This window comes from Callorhinchus milii, unplaced genomic scaffold, assembly GCF_018977255.1.
Source record: "Callorhinchus milii isolate IMCB2004 unplaced genomic scaffold, IMCB_Cmil_1.0 Scaffold3, whole genome shotgun sequence".
Lineage (NCBI taxonomy): Eukaryota > Metazoa > Chordata > Chondrichthyes > Chimaeriformes > Callorhinchidae > Callorhinchus > Callorhinchus milii.
The window spans coordinates 11,407,721-11,431,862 of NW_024704744.1; the positions used below are offsets into that span (position 1 = coordinate 11,407,721).

The window sequence follows — 24,142 nt, forward strand, 5'->3', positions numbered from 1 at the left end:
TTTCTCTATATGGGACAATCTAATCCACTATCCTGCTCTCTCTACACCTTTAGATCCTCATCCTCACCTACAAGGCCATTCACGGCCTTGCTCCCTCCTACCTCTCTGACCTACTATCCCCCTACCTACCTGCCCGTACCCTCCGTTCCCCTGGCTCCGGTCTGCTCCACATCCCCCGCCCCAATCGCCCTACCATCGGTGGCCGGGCCTTCAGCCTCTCAGCCCCGAGGCTCTGGAACTCCATCCCCCAGTGCCTTCACCTTGCCTCCTCCCTTTCCTCCTTCAAGGCCGGTCTCAAGACCTTTCTCTTTGACCGTGCCTTCAGCTCCCCTCACGACTCTCTACCCGCTCCTCGCTCCCTCCCTTCTCCTGACCATTTCCCCCCTGCTGGGTGCTGACCCAACTGTACAGCGCCTTGGGACGTCCTCCCGACGTGAAAGACGCTCAATAAATGGAATCTTGTTGTTGTTGTTGTTTAATTTTTAAAAATATTTGGATTTCTCCTCTATTTGATTTTGTTGTCCAATAAAATCAATGAAATACAATACAATCAAAATAAACAGAATACACAATATGCCCTGTGGCATTCATTTGGAATGGAGTAATTTTTAAAAAAAACTATGCAAAGTCTATGGTGTGAAGATAAATGTAGCTTTGGATATTTTTCTTGTTAAACTTTAAAGTAATAACCTTCTGCAAAAGGTAATTTTCTCTTTCAAAAAGTGCAATATATTAGTCTATTGCTAAAAATGTATTAGAATCTCTGGAGAATTTTTCCAAATTAAAAATTGTTGACATACTTGATACCATTAATAAAGCATTCCTTCTTTATATTAGTCATCCTCATTTTCTGAAACTATTTTTGTGTTTATGTGAAATGAAACATAGTTGGTAAATAAGTATAATTTAAAAAGGTGAACTTGATTATGAAAAGAAGCTTTCAAACTCAGGGTAATTATTGTCTGGACTATATTAATTAAAATATTATCCTGTTAGTTTTTCCTTTACCAGCAGCAAGAAAAAGCTTAATAGAATATTTTAATTTTCATTTCCTGTTTGTTTCCAATTTTCCTATTCCTCAAGAAGGAATATCTTCCTTCCTTGATTCCGGATTCATTAGCATGAGTTCAACTGGTAGTTTTAAGGATTGGCAATGTTACCATTGAAATTAGGTCACTCACACCATCATCTGCTTATAGTTATTCAATCACACATTATAGCTCGGTCTAATCATTCTTCTCCCAATTATCCACTGCTTTAGAAGTCAGTGACTAGGGGCCATAGTTATGATAATCACAGGAAGAGTGAAAGGACAGTTTAGATTTGTTTTCACTCAGTGAGTTGTTGGGATGTGGTATGCTCTGCCAATTATAGTGGTAGAGACCATTGTAGTTTCATGAGGGAAGTATACGGGTGTTTGAAACAGAGAGGTTTGAACGGTATGGATATCAGGCAGCGGGATTGAATGAACACCTTGCCTGGAAACCAAATGGCCTTCTTCTGTGCTGTAAGTTACTATGATCAACAACAAATTACATGTGTATAGCACCTTTCACATCAGGATGTCTGAAAGCACTGGACAGTCGGGATCCGCACATGTGTGCTCCATACTTCGGATCCAGGAACTCCTTGGCTGAAATCCCCCTTCTCCCAATCACCTGGAGTGTTGAAGGTAACGATAGCTTCCGCAACTGCTAGCCTGGCTGAACATATCCCTTCTGAGGGTTGATTCTATTCAGTCAATAAACCAGACTGCATGATGACATGCAGCATGCAACATTTTTGCATCTCTGCCTGAACTATTTAGTAAAAAATAAGAAATTTAATGAGATAAATGTGATATCAGCTTGACACCATGGTACAACATTAAGGTGAGACATTAAACTAAGATCCCGGCTGCCTGTTTAAGAGGACATTAAAATATCCCATGGCACTTGGAAGAGACGGGAGTTTCTCCATTGTTCTGGCCAACAATCCCTTCAAATAAAACAATTCATGGCTGTTTGTGGGATATTGCTGTGTGCAAATTGGCTGCCTATAAACAGTCAATACAGTCACTACACTTAACGGTAATCGCTGTGAAGTGCTTTGAGACATTGCCGATATAATAAGGCACTATATCAAATGCATGGATTATTGTAAATGATTCACTTGGAGATGGTAGCATTTTAGAAAAATGTACGGCCTTTTAGTTGTCCTCTTCCTTCAGTTAACCGGGGGTTGGAGGGTTTCTCTTTCTTCCACTGCGACCGTGCCTCTGGTCCAGTCCCCACAGCCTGGCATTATGCTCCATCACTGTCAAGCAATCTTGGACGCTACTCTGCGTGAGGGGCACGATATAAATACAAGTTGTTGTTACATTGTCAGAGGTGCTGTCATTCGGATGAGACATTAAACCGAGGCCCCATCTGCCTGTTTAGGTGGACATTAAAGATTCCATGGTGCTATTAGAAAAGAGAAGGGAGTTTTTCTCCCTGTGCCCTGGCCAACAATGCCTCAAATAAAATTGGTCACAGACTCTACGGATGTTTGTGGGACATTGCTACATGTAAAATGGCTGCTACATTTCACCCACAAAATACAGCTGGTGAATGGACTTGTGTCTGGATAACTACACTAAAATTGCCTGCTTATAATTTGAAATTCAACAGCACAGGATGAGTATGCATTCTAGCATTTCTTGCAGCGAGTTAGTGCACACGTGTACTTCTTCAGTTTTTTCAATTTGTCTGATCACAAATATAGAAACTGTCCTAACTGCATTATGCTTAATTCTAGTATTTCAAATAAACCAGCAGCAAAGAGCTGCAACTCAGAGAAGAGTACATTTCCCAGTGCCTACACATGGTACAACATCAAACATATTGCACGACTGACTAACTTCTTTATTTACCAAAATATCTACATTGCACAAGATTCTGGCAGTACATTAGTTTGCACAGTGTTTCAAAACTTAAGTGTAAAACACTGACCTTTGTTCTATTTGTGGGAAGAATTAAATTAATTTTACATTGTACAATTCAAACATGTAACAATATGGTATTTGTCTTCAGTCAATTTCTTACCCCAGTAAATGCCCACAAATGCCTGGAATGATTTTAAAATATACCGTACATCTCTACGTGCACTGTTTCTAAAAAAAATTAAGCAAGACAAGTTCTGCAAAGCAATAATATGGTTCTATTCTATGGCACATAGCAGAGTCTTGAACAGTGATCATACATAATGCTCTGTAGGGGCCAAGTGTCTGTTTATAAAGGCAGCCTTTTTAAAACAGAGAAAGTGCATTTTTGTCTTAAAAATACATCATACACAAGCAACACATTATAAACTTAGTGCCAACATTTCTGCAAATAGATTTGAAACACAATGCATTACATCAAAAGAAACCTTTGATTCATTTGCGAGCACTACATTTCAGGCAACGTACCCAAGAAGTGAAAATGCGTATTTAAAGCCAATATTGATCAAGTTGCAACTTCAAAGGTTCTGTTCAATTAAAATTAATTTCATGCAAACATCAAACGGTAAAGACCTACTATATTTGCAGAAATGTATTTTGAACTGAAAGTCCAATACAATTTATTTTTCTGATGTAGGAAAAGTGCTTCCATATGTAGTTTGTTCAAAACTGAGCCCTTTCCTTCACTGAAAGAGGAAAAGGTGTATTGCACATTAAAATAAGAAAAGCAGCAAAGAATTTGCTCTCCTACAAAAATAGGAAATGTGTAATTTTGTTGAAAAGGGTTAATGGTTCCGTTTAAAACTTAAAAAGGTCAATGAAGTGTTGAGGGGAAACTGATGTGGAGCAGTTTTCAGGATTGTTGGCTGTACATGGATGTCCTGTATCCTAACAAAGAGAAAATAAAATAAAAAATAATTTTAATAAAATGTAAGAACTTTCTTGCCGATTATAGTACTGGTTGACACATCTTCTATTCAGAACATCTTACTACTTCAAATAAATCAAAACAGTCAATTTAACATTGTTTAAAAATGCAAGTCCTTATCCTTAAACACTATGCTTAAATGCGGTGACTAGACCATCAGTGATCAGGTAAAATAACTATTTTGCAGCTGGAATTCAAGGATGTAAAGGTTTAAAAATACCTTGAATAATAAAGCAAGATGGTAGTCCTTTGAGATCAAGGAAGAAGGAGCAGGAGGGGCAAGCATGAAGGGGAGAGGGGAAAAGGACAAATAGGAACAGTTAAAAGAGCAGAAGCAAGGATTTATCCTCCCCGACTTAATCCTTTGCAGTTAACTTTTCCAATTATAGTCTTGCACACCAATTCAGCCTTACATGAAACATAAATAATTTAGTTAATTAGATAAAGGATTAAATCAGTGAAGATTTTCACTCATCAGGTAGGCACTGGCAGCTACATAGTGCTGGGAGACACCAATTCAAAAGATCTGATGAAACATGGATACTACATTTCTTTCAGCACAAACATAACACAATATTTCAGTTTTCCAATTCAACAAAAGAAAATTAACAAAAACATTCATATTAAAATATCCACAATATAACTGTAAACACTTTGGTTATAAACAGAGCCAGGCAGAAAGTTATTCTCAAATATCAACATCAACTTGAAGCCAGATGTTGATTACAATATTTATTTCCTTACATGAAACCTCTACACATTAGCAGTTTTGCCTGATATGGATCAAATGCGTAATTTGCAGAAAAGTTACATAGAAGATAGCAACTAGTTATTTTGGATTTCACCAATGATTTCAGACATTCCTGATTAGTTTTAGTTCATGGAAAATTAAGCCATCAAATATAAAATACTCAACATTCCAGCTTCTAGGTTACAAAAGCCTAAGTTATTGCTTATTTTACATTCACATTCAGTATATATAATATATATATGTGAAAGGCGCTATACAAATATAATTTTGTATTGTATGAGAGAAAACTGATCTAGGAGAAATCCTTTCATAGAGTCTTAGAAATTTACAGGGCAAAAGGAGACTATTCGGCCCATCAAATCTGTATCACTTCTTTGTTGCTAGTCAGTAAATTAACTGTAAAAAAGTAATTAAAAGTTTTCACATCTCATTTATATACTGCTGACAGCATGAATGAATCTGATCACTTCAATAAAATATTTAAAGCTACAATGAATCCAAAGACCAAATTAAAATTCAGATTTACTCAGACAGCAATCTAATTTACATGCAGCTTTATTTTTAAAATATCCAACATTGAGGCTTTACCATTTTTAAAGTGTGTGTGTGGTGTGCGTGTGTGAAGGAAAGGTAAACCTAGGTGAATACTTTAGGCTGCATCAAGGCAATAGAACAAGAGGACATAGGTTTAAAATTGTAAAGGCCAATTTCAAGAAAGATCCAGGAAGTTTCTCTATGCAAGGGGTAATCAACAACTGGAACAGGATGCCAGGAAGGGTCGTGGAGGCCAAGAAACTGGACTCGTTTAGAAAGTTGCTTGATGCAGTGATTGGGGGGGCGGGGGGGGAAAGTGTTCTGGAGGGATAAGATTGGATAGGCTGAAAGGTCTTCTTTATCCAGACCAATCTTGTGCAAAAAAATCAGCCATGAAAGTGTCCATGCATCTGAACGTCAGAAGCAGAAAGGTATCAATGCCTTCAAGAAGAGTACAAAATGTTTACTGTCAGTACAGCTGGCCTGCACAACCTTACTACTGATCCACTTCAAGACTTTCAGTTTTAACATTTTAGAAGCTTGCACAGTAGCAAAACCTGACGCAGCATTCCCCTTACACTGCACACAGCAGCGTAGAAGATAATGCTGCCCTAGGGAGCCTGTTCCACATGGAACAATTTATTATTGTTTTGCTTTGGAGGGATTATTATTAGGTGTGTGGAGTAAGGAAACTTGCCCAAGGTTTCGCCCTCCCTGGAATTGAACCCAGGTGTCTCGCTTGCAAGGCGAGTGCTCTAACCACTGAGCTATAGGACTCCATGAAAGTGTATGCTTAGAGATGCTATACGTGAAGGGTGCTATACAAATAAGAGTTGTCACTGTACTGGCTGTGTAGTTTCTAGGTGAATGCTGTAGCCAATATGCACACTAATAATGTTCCACAAACAGCCATGAAGTCAAATGGCCAATTTATTTGGGTTATTGGTGGCTAGGACACCAGGAGAAACTCACTTTGCTTTTCAAATAGTGTAGATCCTCAACGTCTTCACTTAAACAGGTAGACAGAGCCTCGATTCAATGTCTCATATGAAGGATGGCACTTTCAACACTTCAGTAGACCCCAGTAAAATAATAATAATCCTTGCATTTGATAAAGCGCTTTTCACGTCTTAATGTCTCAAAGCGCTTCACAGAATATACTGTAAAGTGAATTGACTACCTATTTGTGGGCGAAATGTGGTAGCCAATTGCCTACAGCAGTGTCCCACAAACAGTCATGGATTGAGTGACCAAATTGTTATTTTTGTTGAAGGATTATTATCCCCAGAAAAGCGATCCACCAATTGACTCACAACCAGGTTCCTACTTACTGCTCGGTAAACAGAGGTGTGTGGAGTAAGGAAACTTGACCAACATTTCGCCCTGCCGGGAATTGAACCCAGGTGTCTCACTTGGGAGGCGAGTGCTCTAACCACTGAGCTACAGGATTCCTGTATATAAAAGACACACAGATAGAAGACACTATAATCTCTTATGGGAGAGTTTACCTTATTTTACTGAAGCCTGAGCATTCGTTTCTTACCTTCCAAAAGAGAATACTGCAATGCCTGCAAAATTGTAGAGTATCTCCATACTGCTCCTTTTTGGGATAATATTTCTGCAGTGTGAAGTACATTAGCTTCCAGTCAATGTGACCTTTCTCTGTCAGAATCAGATGCCTGCAAAACTGCACAAAAATACCAGTTGGTCACTGAATTGTTTTTTCAATTAAAAGTTATTCATTCAGTTTTATACACAGATTGTATTTTTAATGCCATATTCCCTTTATCTGAAAGACGCACCTGCTTTTCTGCAAAATGGTATTGGCAAAGTTTTTTCCACAGATGTCTGTCTTCACTGAGCATGTGCAGAGTAGAAGTCACCTGGCTCAAGTTGATAATATCAAGACCATCTGAAAACCTGTGTAGAATACTGGTTTGCATGTGAAGTGGAAGGTCACTCAGTGTCACACCAGTGCTTATTTCCTATAAACACAAAATCTTAATGAGTGTTTTTTCTGCTTTGAATAGTTATTGTTTAAACACGAGTTCCCATAACATCATGGAGAGTTCCATTTTGAGGATTTTTGAGGATCAGGCTCACAGAAAATCCAAACAAACAGGGCAGTAAAGAAAGTTGATTCGGCATGCCTACCCTGTTCATCTGAAGGTTGTTCAACTGGTGTTGCCAATTTAAGATAGATTCCATACGATAAGCCCAAATGTTAATGTTGCCCACAAGAACAGACTTTCCCACCTCTCGGACTAGGATACAGAGAGCAGAGCCAAGATCCTGCAGAAGGTTTTTGATTAGTCGAGGATTCTGCTGGTCCTCAATTACTGAAACACATTTGAAGAGTCATTCACTTAATCAGAAGAAAACAAACAACAAATTTACACTCTTTATAGGTTGGGGTAAGACATGAGGTTGTAGCAGAATAGATGGAAGTACACTCTAGATGTGGCCTATGGTTCACCTGACTGGGCCCTGCGATGGGTGCCAAAATTGGCCGGGGGGGGGCATGGGGGAGAGAAAATAAATTCTACTCAGCAGGGGCATTGCTTTCAGCAGGATGAGAGCAAATGAAAAAAATAGATAAAAGGCACTCAAGTGAAAAGTCCCTATTAAAAATAACTTATTTCAAATAACAGAATTTGAAATCAGGTTTCCCAACTGCCCAACTAAATGTTTACTCACTATGGGGGCTCAAGCCTCTACATATTTCTCATTCCAAGAGTTTTGAGACAGTAGCCAGAAAAGGGTATTGCTACATATGAGAGCTGTGCTTTTGTCTAAAAAGGCCACTTTCACATTATGGATTACTCAGTAAGTAAAACAAGCGACAAAACATCCATAGTAAAAGCATAAATGAGAGAGAATGAATAGTATTCTAAACAGTCACCTTATAATTATTCTTGATTAAACATTTTAAATTGTATTTGTTTTTTAAGTTTTTAAAAATCACTTTCTTAATTTTAGACTTACATACATAAAAAAACCTCAAAAGTCACCAGTAAACTAAAAACACTCCTCTGTCTATCAAAGAGGAACAATTATCAAGATTTATTAGCAACCTAATCACCACATTAGAAATGTACAACTTGCACTAAAATGGGATAAGCCTCTATTAATTTTGCACAAAGATCATACTTGCAATGTACCCAAAGCGTTAGCTATTCCTGCATGTGAAAATTAGTAGAAGGAAATTTGTGAACTGTTTTTTCTTCCATTATGTAGGTCACAACAACAACTTTGCACCATTGGTTAGAAATGTTTAATCTATATATACAATTGCTTTTCAAATACAAAATTGTCAGAATATTGAAAAACATGACATTTTTCTTGTAGCTTGTGAAGCCATGTATTTCAAAAGGTAGCTTTCTGTACAACACAAACGGCAATTACTGGCTTAATATTCCTATCCTATATCTCCCTTAGGTACAATATAAGAGAGGCTAGAAGAGACAAATTAGAAAGAAATACTGTATACCCTAAGCTTGATGTTTGGCCGCATGTTTTGAAGGCGTAGTGATATGTATCCCCAGACACTTATAACGTTTCAGTTCTGATTTGTTCTGATGGTCCCAGCATGGCAACCAATACAAGTAAGTTGCAAAAGGATTCCCAGCTTTTAGAGGTGTCTTAGCAACTTTTGGAGACTCTGTCAAGAGCGATTACCAACTTCTTACAAGCAGCCAGCAGGAAGTGATGCTGATGAAAACCCCATGACCTGGGCCAATAGAAAAGTACGGCTGCAATTTTTCCGTTGTTTCTCTCTGATTTGTTTGTTTGTAGCGGAATCCACTACAAACAACAACTTGCATTTATTTAGTGCCCTTCACACGGGGTAGCGTCCCGCTCCACTACAAATACCCCCCCTCCACTACAAATACCCTCCCCTCCACTACAAACACACCCCCTCCGCTATAAACCTCGGCGCTTGTGTCTCTGCCGGCTGGTTATCCCATCGCTACTATGGATGGAGCAGCTCCGGACGAGCATGTGTGGTGCAGCGTGAGCTGGGAATTAGCTTCGTCATCCCATGGCCCCTGTTGAGATTGTGTGTGTGTGTCTGTGAGTGTCTCTCTGTGCCTGTGTCTCGGTATTTGTGAGTGCGTGTGGTCTCTCGGCGTCTGTGAGTGTGCCTTTCTCTCCATTTGTGAGTGTGTGTATGTGCGTGTCTCTCTCTTGCTCTCTCTGTGTATCTGTCTGTGTGTGCATGTCTCCCTCTGGGTGTCTGTGTGCAGTGGAACTCCCTGAGAGGCAGCAGATGGTGACCTCCTACAGCTATGCAGTCAGGACACTGGTGAGCTTGGCGAGCAATGCTGCTTTCTGGATCTCCAGGGTTTTCGAGCCTGCCCTGAAACTTCTCCATGTGTGGTTTTTAATCGGTAAAGTGAAAAATGTAGATTGGTAGTAAAATGTACCTCTCAATAGCACCCATTCACTCCCTGTTATTTTCCCTGTAATTTTTGGCAAATATTTCTGCAATTTTCTATTGGCCCTGCCCACGACCTAGAAGCCCTAACTGCTGCAATTTTTTAGCATCCCATTAAATCACGGCAAACTAAGTTTATGGACTCAAACCACCACATTATAACAAGAATTGCCTGTGTATGGAACTTAGAGGTTTCGATATTTCAATACTATTCCAAAACTGCGGTTGGATGAAAAAAACTGCAGAGCTTAGTTTCAACTTTAGTGAGATTCTAGCACCATTACGCCAAAGTTTGCAAACAGACTAACGTAGTATATAAGACATATCGTATCATTGGTTGAATTTAAACCTAAAACAGTGTTTGAAAGACAAACATTGTATATTCTCCACTGCTTGAAAATTCAGCTGTTTTTGATATATAAGTGAAGCTTATATTGTAAAATAAAGAAACTCTCTATAATATGATTTTAGATTAAGACTTCTGAAAACATAATACATACTACAACTGAAACTAATTAAGTGTGCAGTAAACATGAATTTATGGAGTGTGGGGATGAAATCATAGATGTTATAAAATATTTATGTATTTTAGGGCTATATAATTCACCTTTTCGGACAATCTTTTCCAAAATGTTGAAGTAATTCTTCTGCGCAGCTCCACTCAATGATGTTAGCTGAGAGTTCGCTATAAGCTGCAGTAGCTGTTAAAATGTTAAAACCAGTAAAGTTATGAACTTTTAATCAAACAAAATTCCTTTTGTTACAGATATTCAAAATAGAAGTTTGCTGTCAATGTACACAGTTAATCTTATCTAAACATACGTGGGTCTATTAAGATATAGTTCTATTGATACAATAAAAGCTATATATTCATCCTCAAGTAATGTATTTGGCAACAGAATGTCTGAATTGAGCCAACCCTGTGTCATGTTCTCGGTAGTCCAGTTCTTGAGCCAGATGAGAAGGCGCTGACGGAAGCCAAAAAGGTCACTGTCTGGAAAGCTTTCCCACTGCTTGTCCAGCTATGACCACCCTACCCTTTAAGGCTTTGGCTTACAGGGTGAACAAGAGCTGAGTGCGAAGAATCCCTGCCCTAGTGATTGGTCTACCCTTCCCAGTGCTGCTGATGAGCCAGCTCCAACGCCCTGGACCTGTGGACCTGCCTGGCTCAGGAAGACATTTGGAGGACTCAAGGGCGGACAACTCAAGTGGGGCATACATTTAATTTACTCCACTTGATAATGTTTCTGAACTTTTGAAATAAAATAAACATTGATATGTTGAATCAAGCACTGCTCAGAATTGACCAATAAAAATATTCTACTTTTAACACAATCATTAACTAACATAATTTCCATAATTAAACTTAACTGATTCAAAAGTCAACATTAACAGTCGACTGGCACTATAATTAGTAGTCAAATAAATCAAGTCATCAATGTTGGAAGGTACTAGGGCATGTTAGCAGCGAATGCATTATGAAAATTCTTTTCCTAAAAAGTACATGTGTCTTAGTACAGTGCAAGTGACTTACTTTAACCACATAGTTGAATCTTCTGATGTCTTGAATTGCACTTGAAAAATCTAAGCGGTTAAAGGCTTCTCCCAGTGTACAATAACCATGTCTCTACAAACAAAACACACACATTAAAACAAGTGTGAAATAAAATCCAAACTGACTGAGAAAATCACCCAAGAAAAAAATGTCTACCTCTCTGGTGCTTCCTTTATGAACATAGATCCACTTTTCCTGACAAAAATCTGAAAAATATAACAATTGGATCCAAATTATCCTACAACCATGAGATTCAACACTGACTGATCCATTAGTTTATTCTGCACTACAGTTTTATACTCTTAATTGGACAACATTTTGATTACTGTAATACGTTTTCAACGTGTTCATATGTGGTGAGTCATGTTGTTTTCTGACCAATTTGTTGTTTTCATGTTGTTTTCTGACCAATTTATAAAGCACTGTTACTTCAATCAGAACAAGAACATTTCCAACCACTTTACTGCCACAAATCTGTAACGTTTTGAAATGCAATACATTTTATTTTTTTCTAAAAGTGTGTAGATTAAAATATATCCCGCCCCATATGATATGGATCCCTCGAGTTGACACATCACTTATACTTAGTGGTTAATTTGTTGTTTCTATAGATAAAAGCTGTTCAACTGATTTCATGGTTTACATTCTATCAGGAATCCTCTATTGTAAAATCGCTTCAGAAATAGAAACAAAATTGCACACCCTTGAAACAAGCTATACTTTAAACCAATTGTGTCCATTTCAGCATCAAACAACACAATTTCTGTAAACTATGCTGCTTAAAACCATGTTCCAGCACCTTGAGGACCAGATTGGTAGAAGGTTCTTGCAAAATAATGTTGCGGAACTACATGAGGATTCAACCAAAGTATACTACAGAAAAGGTTTCATCTATTGGTTTTGAGTCATACAAAGTGAATAACCTGCAAACAAATTTACAAACTGAATATTGTTTTTTTTTGTAAACATTTGTGCTCAAGAGTGAGGAATGATTACAAAAAAAGGAGGAATGGTCATCTCCCACATAAGCCAGTAGAGTTCTCTGAGCAAGGCTGACAAAGTATAGTGGCACGTTAAGGAAAAGTTTGGTCAATGGCCCATTCAGAAGAAACTAGATCAAGCCGACCCAAACTAATTTCACATGGGATCCTACAACCAGGAGATATCATCAATATAGAGTGTACTGGATCCAGCTCTCATAAGAACAGACTTGTGACCAACCCATTGGTTAACAATCTATTTTAAAATTAAGAAAAATACACAATTTTGAAAACAAAATCATTTCAAATATTAAGGCATCAGGGGCACACAGTCCTACATGGTATTAGGCTTAAGACCACAACCAAAATTGTTTTTAATATAAATTTCATGTTAAATTTTAGAAAACAGATTTAGTTCAGCTTTAATTTCGAAGCTAATGTTCCTTTTTTGGGGATACTATGAATAAACAGCTTCTCAATCAAGAATGAATTTAAGATTACTTTACAAAACTTCACACAAACTTAACTTCTAAAGATAATGTCAAGATTTAAAAGAATTAAACATTTCATTCTTCAGGTTCAAACACTTCCTTCCCCCCACATTACGGAAGCTTTTTTAAAAAAAAATTCCTGCCATACAATTAAAGGACTATTTCAATCATTAATTGTTCAGTCACTTCTTCAGCAAGATTTGTATACCAAAATCAAACAGCTTCTTTCTTTCTACATGTTCTTTCACTTCAAAATGATGCACAATTGAACACCTTACATTGTGCCTTTGTGTTGTTGTTGAAGTGATCCTTCTTCCTCTTTTTTGCAACCACCTCACATTCTTCTGCAATAATTACATTTTCCTTGGTCTCCTCCTCCAATCTATTCCAAACAGAGGAATTCAAGCACTTAATGCATACAATGCAATCATAACACAATCTCATACTTGAATAAATTTATCGCAATAATTTTAACTTTGTTCTGAATACAAGGCAAAAAATTTTGGTCTTAAATTGCAGCTTCAAAATTCTTACCTTAAGGACTAAGTAATACAATAGAACAAAGCAGGGCTACAAGATAGGAGTGAAAAAAATTGTTCTCATTCAATTAGCAGTGCAATTTCCTTGTGCAACACAATTAAATCATAATTCTAGTGAAATCAAATGCAACTGGATTTTTGTTTGCTGTTAGAAAGAAAGTAAGCACTTATTTAATTGTGAACATTTAAAGAGAAGTGAGTCAGTGAATGAGAGAAAGAAAAGAAAAGCTGAGAAATAGTCAGAAAACGAATGTACAAGAGAAAGGTTAGCACACTGTGATACTAGAGGTATTATTTTTATAAAGGTAATTTTAATACACTATAATATTGTTCTCAAAAATGTGGTTTTAACTGCTCTATTGAGTTACAATTTTTACTTTCTTCCCCCATATAACTAAACATTTGTGAGGATGCCGCCTTTAAAGTGAGGTCGCTTTGTATTTGGAACAACGGTGTCAGCTTGGCTCAGTTGGAGGCACTCTTGCCTTAATTGTGAGTTAATCAGTCAGAAAGATTCTGACATTAAATTTAAAATGCACAAATTTGAGAATCTGAGAAAAAAAAGTATTCCCGTTACATGTGGTTAATTCTCAATTATGGAGTAAGGTCAATTCTCGATTTATGGGAAGTTATCCATTAATCATTCATTGTAAATCAGCTTATGTGGCAATGTTCCATTCATGAAGGAAAGTTAACAAACAGTAAAGTATCAATTACTCAAACTAAGGAAATTACTGTAATCACAGTAGAGTATTACATTTAAGATACTTTTTTAAATCACAGTACAGAACGCAGACCAAATTATAATAGCACAAAGTCTCAACTTACAAAGGCTAATTGAGATGAAATATACAAGGAAGATAAGATTTTTCGTGGAGCCCAAAACATTGCAATGCATGCCTTAAAGTCTGAACAAAATAATCCACGGCCTTGCTATTTCTGACAGTGAATATATCAAACAGGCAAACAATGGCAATCTACTGTAAAATGATCAACAATTTATTTCAGCATTTACCCATCATCTGATAACATTGAAAACTATATTTACTGAAGATGCTTTCCATGAGTGCAGGAAGAGAATGTGATCATTAGAGGGGAAAAAAGCCTGTTTGACCATGCAGAACTTAATCTTTTCAGCGATGTGTAAACCTCTTGGCACAGCAATGTGCAATACTAGTCATACATATTACTTCTGTTTACTGAATAATAATAATCTTTGCATTTGACATAGCGCTTTTCACATCTTTAGACGTCTCAAAGCGCTTCGCAGAATAGACTGTAAAGTGAATTGATTGTATATTTGTGAGCGAAATGCGGCAGCCAATTGCGCACAGCAATGTCTCGCAAACAAACATACCAAATGCAAAGTGTTGCTCATTAACCCTTGTAAAATCATATGCAATACTGGACAATGTGTATGCTATTAAACAATAGTATCACACATTTGTTTTTCAAATCTTTTTCATTCAAAAGCAACTTGTAATTATATACTGTCCTTCTTGCAGTGAAGCATTTCAAAGCGCTAAACAATGGCACAGTTTCAACACTCTTGTTACACAGTACAATAAATCCAATTGTCAAGACTGCAGGTTAATGTGATACGGTATTGCAATTGGAACCAGATTTCATACAGCACAGATACACATTCAGTACAACTACTGGAAAACACAAAATGCTATTAAACTGGAAATGCACTGATTTTAACATGTACACGAGAAAAATGGATTTCCTCCTGTGGTGGAATGTTCCATTATTTATGAAAATGTCAGCCAATTAAGTTATAAATAAATTTTAATGTTCAGTCATCAGACAGACCCGAGACTTGAATTGGAGTTCTCTAGATTAGATAACAGAATCAACATTTTATATTTATATCCTATCTGTCACTTAAAATAAACATCTTGAAGCACTTTACAGAATGAGCTCAATTAGAAATGGAAGCAAATACACAGGATACAAATACATATTCAGTTAGCTAGAATATGGGTTGAAACAGGATAACCAGGAAGAATATCCCACTTTTTGAACATTTATATAATTCTGTTAAATTAAGTTACAGACTGAGACTTACAGACTCAGTAAAGATGATACGCGAGAATTCTATATTCCACCAATGCTCTCAATAAGGACTTTTTTCTCTCATTTTCCCTCTTCAATTTATTTTGTGATCATCTTAAATTTATAAAATAATAATAATCCTTGCATTTGATATAGCGCCTTATCACATCTTTGAGACATCTCAAAGCACTTCACAGAAAATACTGTAAAGTGAATTGACTGTATATTTTGTAGGTTAAACACAGCAGCCAATTGTGCACAGCAGTGTCCCACAAACAGTCGTGGATTGAGTGACCAAATTATGATTTACATATTCTCTTCTGGTTAATATCATCCAGAGACATGGGGGGCAACTTTCACACGTGTGCAGATGACACACAGATCTACTTTTCATCTTTGAGCTGCAACCCCAGGTCCACCGATGTTCTGCCCGCTTGCTTGTTAGACATCAATGGATGAGCACCAACTTTCTACAGCTGAATGCGTCCCACATTCAGCACACTGTTTGTGGGAGATTGCTGTGCGCAATTGGCTGCCGCGTTCGCCCACAAAAATATACAGTGAATTCACTTTACAGTGTGTTCTGTGAAGCGCTTTGGGACGTCCTCCCGACGTGAAAAGCGCTAAATCAAATGCAAGGATTATTATTATTATTATTGCACCTGATCACTCCTCTTCACCTCAGTACATTTTTAATTGTATCCTCCTGCACAAATGCTAATTTAGTGTCCATCAGAATGATCAAAATAACCCTTTTCACTAATACATTAACATCTGGATCCACCATTAAAATTAGAAGGGAATGAAACATACTGGCATGCTTTGACATGTCAATAACGTAAGCTGCTTTGATCAAATGTAACGATTATTATCGTGTTAAAAAGTTAATGCCCTGTAAAAGCCTAGCATCAATAATTTTACTTTTACAGTTAATATTAGAAATGCCTGATTTTTGAAACAAGATATCCCCCAATACCAATGTAAAAGAAACATTCCCTGTTTTTTCAATGGGACAACGATCAAGATAAAATGCTGTAGCAAGTTGGACCCTTGTGATCATTCCCATCTGAACAATGGTCAATGTGACCTAAAAGATCTAAGCTTTAATATTCTTCATCATTTAGCTTGATCGTTGTATCTGTCTTTCAATTTACAATAGATCTACTATAATTTCCCAATTTTTGTATTTGTAGAAAATTACTAACTGAGGGTCAGCTGCCTGCAATGGAGGAAAGGATCTTGAGATAACTCATTCATCAATGTTATTTTTTCCCTTCCTACGAGATAGTCACCTTCCAATAACAGTTGCTCTCAGTAAAAAGTACCACTTTGTTGATACCTGAGGCTCACAGTTCTGAAATTCCAGAGCCTTACAGTGACAAGAAATTTGGATTAGATGTTAAACTCGAGGTTCTATCTGCCTGTTTGGGTAGATGTTAAAAATCCTATGGTGCTATTTGGGGGAAAAAATGAGCTTCCTCTAATATCCTAGCAAACAATCTGCCAGATTAATTGGTCATTCACAACAAGACTGTTCATGGAACCATGCTATGTGCAAAATGGCTCCTATGTTTGCATCAAAAACAGTCAGTACACTATACAGCACTCTGAAAAGTTAACATAAGGCTGTGTAATATGGCTAATCCCTTCTTCCCAACTGCAAAGTTAATACAGAAAGATTTAAAATTTCAGTATAAGAATTATTAGTAGAATTTTGAATGATTTAATTATTTTGACAATTTAAGGAAAGATTACCCGACTTTATTCAAAAAACATCCTCCACACATTGCTGAGTCTCAGGCTGGTACACATTTGTTTTTAGTTGGAAAAATCCTTTAATGTACCACGAGTTCAGGGATGTGGATTAATTTGTTTTCACCCACAATTCTCAGTGGAAACCAAACTACCCCCAAGTAACAAGAGAAGAAGGAAGAAGGGGAGGAATACAATGTGTGGAGGATTCTATAATTCGAAGAAGACAATCCCACAGTAGATATTTTTTCTTTCATCATCCACGACACATTGCTGTAGACCACACAAGGCACAATAATTAAAAATGAAAGGTGAATAGGTGGGGAGGAGAAGAGTAAAGATCCTAACAGAATGGCTTTGCGATATAGGCCTTGTCCTCAACTCCATTAACATGGATCCCAGTACACATTTGTGTGCCTTAGTTGAAAGGACTGCTGGTATCACTACTTGGTTTTGTAGATGGGAATGGCTTTATCTGCAAGGAGTGCTTTGCTCATGGATGCTCAATTAAAGATAAAATTAACTTTACATTGGTGAAGATAGTCATCCAACACCACCACAGCCCAAGCAAGCCCTGCCCATCAAAGAGCATTTAAAATAGCAGCATGTCTTCAAGATGTCTCAAAGCACTTCACAGAATACACTGTAAAGTTTAGTGGCTGTGTGTTTTGTGGTTGAAACGAGGCAGTCAATTGCGCACAGCAGTGTCCCACAAACAGTCATGGATTGAGTGACCAAATAATTATTATTATTATTTTGAAGGAACTATTATCCCGGAAAGAGATCTGCCAATCGACTAACATCCAGGTTCCTATTTACTGCTAGGTAACAGAGGTGTGTGTGTGGAGTAAGGAAACTTGGTCTACATTTCGCCCTGCCGGCCAAGCTAGATAAAACAGGTCCACCTGGGAGTTTTCTTTGATCACAGTTAGAAGTTGAGTCTTGCATCTCTGCATCATATACTGTAAGGACTCTACTTTTGCGCACAAATCAACTTGAAGTCTTGGGATTGCCACCAGTTAAGGACAATGCATCCCTGGCTCTCTCTAGGCCAACACTGATGAGTTGGCTGGTGGCGGACTGAGGTTTCAGGTAGTTTGACACTGGCAGTTACAGATCATCAATGAGCAATGGACACCCTTAGTGCTTGCAACATGTTTGAGCCAAGGTGGAATGTCACCAACTTCAGCGCAGGCCCAAAGGGCCGAACAGTACGTTTCCACCCTGCATTATACTTGAAGGCCAGTGTCCTGACTGTGGGGCTCCAGGAGGTCTTCACCTCCTTCTTCTCGGGGCTTGCCACGGCACACAGATGCAGAGAGAGACACACACTCCCAGAGCAACATACTCACAGAGAGATACACACTCACAGACATACATACACACACACACATACAGAGTGGAGAGACACACAGAAAATCTAAACAGCGGGTCCTCATAGTGAGCTAAACTAATTTCCCACTCATGCCGCACCGCGTATGCACATCTGAAGCCGCTGCACCCACAGTTGCAGCAGAGAGAGTCGAGTAAACAGCCGGCAACAACCCCCAGAGGCCGGGGCGCTGAGGAAACTTCATTTTTACAGGTTTTTAGCGGAGGGGGGTAGTTTGTAGAGGAGGGTAGTTTGTAGCGAGGAGGAGGGTGGCTTGTCGCGGGGGGGGTGGCTTGTCGCGGAGGAGGGTGGCTTGTCGCGGAGGGGGGTGGCTTGTCGCGCGGAGGGGGGTGGCTTGTCGCGCGGAGGGGGGTGGCTTGTCGCGGGGGGGGTGGCTTGTCGCGCGGAGGGGGGGGGTGGCTTGTCGCGCGGTGGCTTGTCGCGCGGTGGCTTGTCGCGGAGCGGGTGGCTTGTCGCGGAGGCGGTGGCTTGTCGCGCGGTGGCTTGTCGCGCGGTGGCTTGTCGCGCGGTGGCTTGTCGCGCGGTGGCTTGTCGCGCGGTGGCTTGTCGCGCGGGGGTGGCTTGTCGCGCGGAGGGGGTGGCTTGTCGCGGGGGGGGTGGCTTGTCGCGGAGGAGGGTGGCTTGGCGCGGAGGGGGGTGGCTTGTCGCGGAGGGGGTGGTTTGTAGCGAAGGGGGTGGTTTGTAGCGAAGGGGGTAGTTTGTAGTGGAATGGGGTGTATGTAGCACCATTCTATTGGCACAGCTGATAGCCATCACGCAGGACCCCAGTTACTGTAGGAACAGAAATGGATGTAGGAGGGATCATGAGAGTGAATAAAAATCAGAAGTCAGAATATCTTATGTCACTTTTGCAATTTTTCTCTAGCAACAAAGCACTTACCTGTGCTGGCATACATAGTATGTAGAATATTCTCAGTGAAGGTGAAAGGGCACTGTTTTACAACACATACTAAAGCAGAAACAAAAACAATGTCTATTGTAATTTTAACAATTATTGTATATGCAGTTTGAAAGGTGCCTGGATGCAACTAGTTTCTATTAGTAAGGAATAATGTGTAAACACACCAGATCAGCCCAAGTGCATTATTCTAGATTTACAGTACATATTTATTTGCTTTTGTACTCAGCTCATTATACAAATCACCAGGTTCATAGTTTTAGATTTATTTGAAGGACTGTTTTACCTTTCACAACATTTTGAACCAAATATATCAGCGGGACTGCATCGTATTTTTCCATAATCTTTGTGTTGAAACTAGCCTCAGACAGATGTGGCCATATCTGCGATAAACAGGTCCTTAAACCTATATTAAACTTAATATTTTAGCCTTTAATCTCTTGCCGTCATTACAGCTTCTGATAATCCTATGTCCTGAGTATCCAAATTAATCTTCATGGAACAGGCGGCAAACAAAGCTGAATCCTGCTCAATGCTCATTTATGATCTTTTTAGCGTAGGGGGAAGTTTGTAGCAGAGGGTTCGTTTGTGTTCGTTTGTATTTATGATCTCGTGGAGTCCTGTAGCTCAGTGGGTAGAGCACTTGCCTCGCAAGCAAGAGACCCGTGTTCGATTCCTGGTAGGGCAAAACGTTGGGTAAGTTGCCTAACTCCACATGCCTGTTTACCCAGCAATAAGTAGGAACCCAGTTGTTAGTCGATTGTCGGATCTCTTTTCCGGGGATAATAATCCTTAAAAAAAAAATTGGTCACTCAATCGACGACTGTTTGTGGGACACTGCTGTGCGCAACTGGCTGTCGTGTTTCATTCACAAATATACAGTCAATTCACTTACAGTATATTCTGTGAAGTGCTTTGAGACATCTAGAAAACGTGAAAAGCGCTACATCAAAAAAAAATGCAAAATGCAAGGATTATCTTTCAGCTGTGTCAATGACACCGATGGTTGTGGCAGAGTTGACCTATAATCTAACCACAAGTTGACAGCTTTCTGCATGGAAAATCCGAACAGGAGAACATTCTCTTTATGAAGCACCAGTCTGGTTTCCATATTCGTCTGATTTTATTGTGAAGTCAACAGGTGTGAGAAAGGATCGTTTTGGGGGGCGGGTTATATCCCCATAACCGAACACCCCATCAACAATGCAGCACAGAAGGAGGCCATTCAGCTCATCGAATCAGCACCAGATCAGAGACTGGAGATCAATTCACCGCCCTTTCTTAGCCGCATACTCCTTCAAGCCCCTCGCTTTCATATCCCTGTCTATTTCCCTCTCCAAAGTTATAATGGTCTCTGTCTTAACCACCCTACTTGGCATTCCACATCCCAACAAGTCTGAGTGAAAGAATTCTCCTTACCCTGTTCTTAAAAACTATCTTTCTTCATCACTTCCTTATGAATGGAAAAAAAGTTTATTTACCATCAAACACTCCTCATAATTTTGTACACATCTATTAGGTCCCCCTCAACCTTCTCTGCTCCAATAAAAATAGGCCCATCTTCTTCAATCCCTCCTTATAACTTTAGTCCTTCATCCCTTGAATCATTCTTGTAACCCTCCTGTGCACTCTCTCTAAGGCCTTAACATCTTTTCTGAAGGGAGGTATTGAAAACTCAACACAGTACTCCAATAGTGGCCTAACCAATGATTTGCACAAACTTACTTGACGCACATGGATGGCTAATGCAATACAAAAATACATTTGTATAGCGCCTTTCACATCAGGAGGACATCCCAAGGTGCTTTGCTGATGCATTTTGACAAAGTTACTGGGACCAGTTGAGTAAACAGAACTCCTACACCAGGAGCTACAATTACTTGAACCCAGGAAAAGTACATTGTGAAAGTCCCTGAACCTTGTACAAATAGTTCAAACACACATCATTGTTTGGAGTCCATTGTAACCTTAATTATAGAATTTCACACAAGTGGTCAGTTCTGAGAAGCTATTTAGATATCAGCAGGATTCATGAGGGAGAGTAAATGAAGGTGCAAGGAGGGAAATACATTAATATCACAATAATCTGCCCACAACCCAATGATGTGCAAGATGCAATTACATTCACCTGCAACCCTCAAGCTAAGTGGAATTGCCCAACTAATGAATGATCCAAACAGACTGTGAGAAAAAGGGACCTCTGCCAGGGCAGACTGCTGCACTTGAGACACACACTATTGCAAAAAAGCCAAAGGCTGTCTGGCCAAAGAATAGTTTTTTGGGGGCGGGTGAGGGGAAGAGGAGATTTTCTAAGTGACACTTGATGGTTTTCTTTAAAAATAAACACAACACCATATTTTACAATAGCAAGTGGTTTCCTTTCTTTTTAAAGGAATGCTAATTAAATTGCACAGGGATGTTAATTCCAAATTTTGAACTTAAACACAAACTATTCAAAGTCAATCAAACGACTTATCAAAGACCAGAATTGAGTCAACAAGAAACAGCTGCAACTTTTAATTGAGTCAACTCTCGTGGCAACATTGGTAGAATAGTTTTGTGACCCATGCGGGTACGCAGTACTCCAGGGCATTGCTGATGACAGACCAGCCAGCCTGGCTCACCAGCAGGTCTTGGAGAGGCAGAGGATTCTTCCCACTCAACTCCTGTTAATCTTGTAAGCCAAACCCCTACCAGTAGGGTGGTCCTACTCGATAAATAGTAGGAAACTTGCCAGACAATGCTTTCAATGGCAAGGTATGCAGTATTAGCAGTATTAGTTAAACTCCAGCAGTACCCTTACTTTGTACCCCAAGCCTTTGCCACCCTACAATAATAATGCTCGCATCTAATTCTGTGCATCTCACTGCAGAAGGTTGTCTCAAAGTACTTTACTATAAAGGATGTCCCCAGCTACTGGTGATGGCGGGACACCACCGGATGGGTATTCAACCCCAATGTGGGGCTTGCACCCACAACCTTCTGACTTAAGAGAGTCAAGAGTGTCACCAGCTGAGCCAGGCTGACAACCTGCAGCTAACACTCTGTAATTTGGTTGGCAGGATGTGTGCCTCTGGGGAGACAGAAGCGTACACTCCATTCCCAACACGTGGGCATTTCCATGTGTAGGTGGATATGAAACCATACGTCAAACATAATGCATGGATTATAATAATCATTCTCGCATTTGATATAGCGCCTTACCACGTCGTCGAGACGTCTCAAAGCGCTTCGCAGAATACACCGTAAAGCGAACCGACCGTACATTTTGTGGGTGAAACGTGGCAGCCAACTGCGCTCGGCAGCAGCGTCCGTCCCACAAACAGTCGCGGATTCATTTTCTTTTTTTTTAAAAAAAAAGAAAAGGGATTGTTAACCCCTGGAAAAGCGATCCGCCAATCGACTACCAACCGGGTTTACTGCTGGGGAAACAAGAGGCGTGTGGAGTGAGGAAACTTGCCCAACATTTCCCCGCTGTCCGGGAATCGAATCGAGTGCCCTAACCGCTGAGCTGCAGGACTCCACGTTACTTGCAATATTATTATTATTATTATTATAAGTGCAGCCTGGCTCAGGGGCAGTCTGACGCACGGTGACGGGGTTTCCTTCCTCGCCCCTTTCTACGCAGGCAATAAACAACGACAACAACAACAACAACAACAACTCCATTGGTGTAATTGGCGCCTTTCACATCGGGAGGGCGTCCCAAGGCGCTACGACAGTCGGGGATTATTTTTTTTTTGGGGGGGTTGGGGGGGGGTTTGTTGGGTGATGACCAAAATAAAAATACAATGAGGGGGAGGAGGCCCTACTGTAAAAAAAATGAATTAAACCCTGGCAGAGCTGAGGGGTGATTTTTTTTTCGCCGCATTATTTTGTGTGTGTGGTGTGGTCGGTGGGGGGGAGGGAGGGAGGGGGGGGGGGGGGAAGGGGGGAAATACCCCCTCTGTTTGGTGTCTGGGGTTTTTTTTGTGTGGTGTCTGAGCCACTCACTGGTTCTTCTTCTTGTTGATGTTGTTATTGCGGACGACGGCGGTATTTATCGCCGCCTCCTCCTCCTCTCCCTCTCCCTCCTCTCCCTCCTCCTCCTCCTCTCCCTCCTCCACTCGGTAAAACTCGAAGCGTTTCCAGCCGACCTCCGTCTTCACCCAACAGCCTCCCGGCGATCTCCAGTCCTGCCCCAGGAAAGGCATGATATGATATGATATGATAGGCGCAGCAGCTCTCTGGCCCCCGGGGTGGTGGTGGGTGGGTGGTGGTGGTCCTTCCTTCCTTCTTCCTTCCCACCCGCTTCACAGTCTAATTCACCATCAGAGACTGACAGCCTTCCCTCGCGCCGCCGCCGTCGACCGTTGGCGGGGACACCGCGCGCAGCCTCAGCCTTTTCAAACGGCTCCTCGAGCTCCAACTGCCACCGCTCCGAACGCTTCCTCGAGCGCCAGCTGTCACTGTGCCCTCTGACCTCGGTCGGTCACTCCCTCTCTGTCTGTTACAGTGTCACTGTGTGTGTGTGTGTCCTCTCATTGATTCGGTCCTCCTCTGTTATTGTTTACTCCACTCCTGCCCTCCCCCTCCCCTTTTATAGATGACGCGTTAAGCACCGACCCCACCCCCCTCCTTCGGCGCGTCTCCAAAGCCCCGCCCCTCAACGCGTGTTCTGACTGGTCGAGTGAGGCCATGTGTCCCCGCCCCTTCGGTCGGACACCACGACAACCAATCGGATGCCGGTTCTCCCCCCATCCCTTCCACCCCGGCAAGCGGACTCGCTGATTGGTCGGTCTGGACGTCAATCAGTGAGGCAAGGGAGGCGAGTCACGCGGACCTGTCTATCAACGTCGGCTGCAATCACGTGACTGAGTCTTG

General features: G+C 40.3%; 1 protein-coding gene across 2 annotated transcripts; it reads right to left on the bottom strand.

Annotated features, from left to right (window-relative positions):
- Positions 1 to 2,864: 2,864 nt before the first annotated feature.
- On the bottom strand, positions 2,865 to 23,886 carry fbxo25 (F-box protein 25). Of its 2 annotated transcripts, XM_007894014.2 has the most exons (10): positions 23,273 to 23,886; positions 12,918 to 13,021; positions 11,325 to 11,374; positions 11,148 to 11,240; positions 10,221 to 10,314; positions 7,330 to 7,514; positions 6,978 to 7,160; positions 6,719 to 6,862; positions 4,111 to 4,137; positions 2,865 to 3,850 (listed from the first exon to the last, which is right to left on the bottom strand). In XM_007894014.2, the coding sequence occupies exons 1-10, from the start codon at positions 23,470 to 23,472 to the stop codon at positions 3,761 to 3,763; spliced, it is 1,170 nt and encodes a 389-aa protein (XP_007892205.2). In that variant the 5' UTR covers positions 23,473 to 23,886; the 3' UTR covers positions 2,865 to 3,760. The 2 variants fall into 2 exon arrangements, with proteins under 2 accessions (XP_007892205.2, XP_007892206.2); XM_007894015.2 differs by lacking the exon at positions 4,111 to 4,137.
- Positions 23,887 to 24,142: the final 256 nt, after the last annotated feature.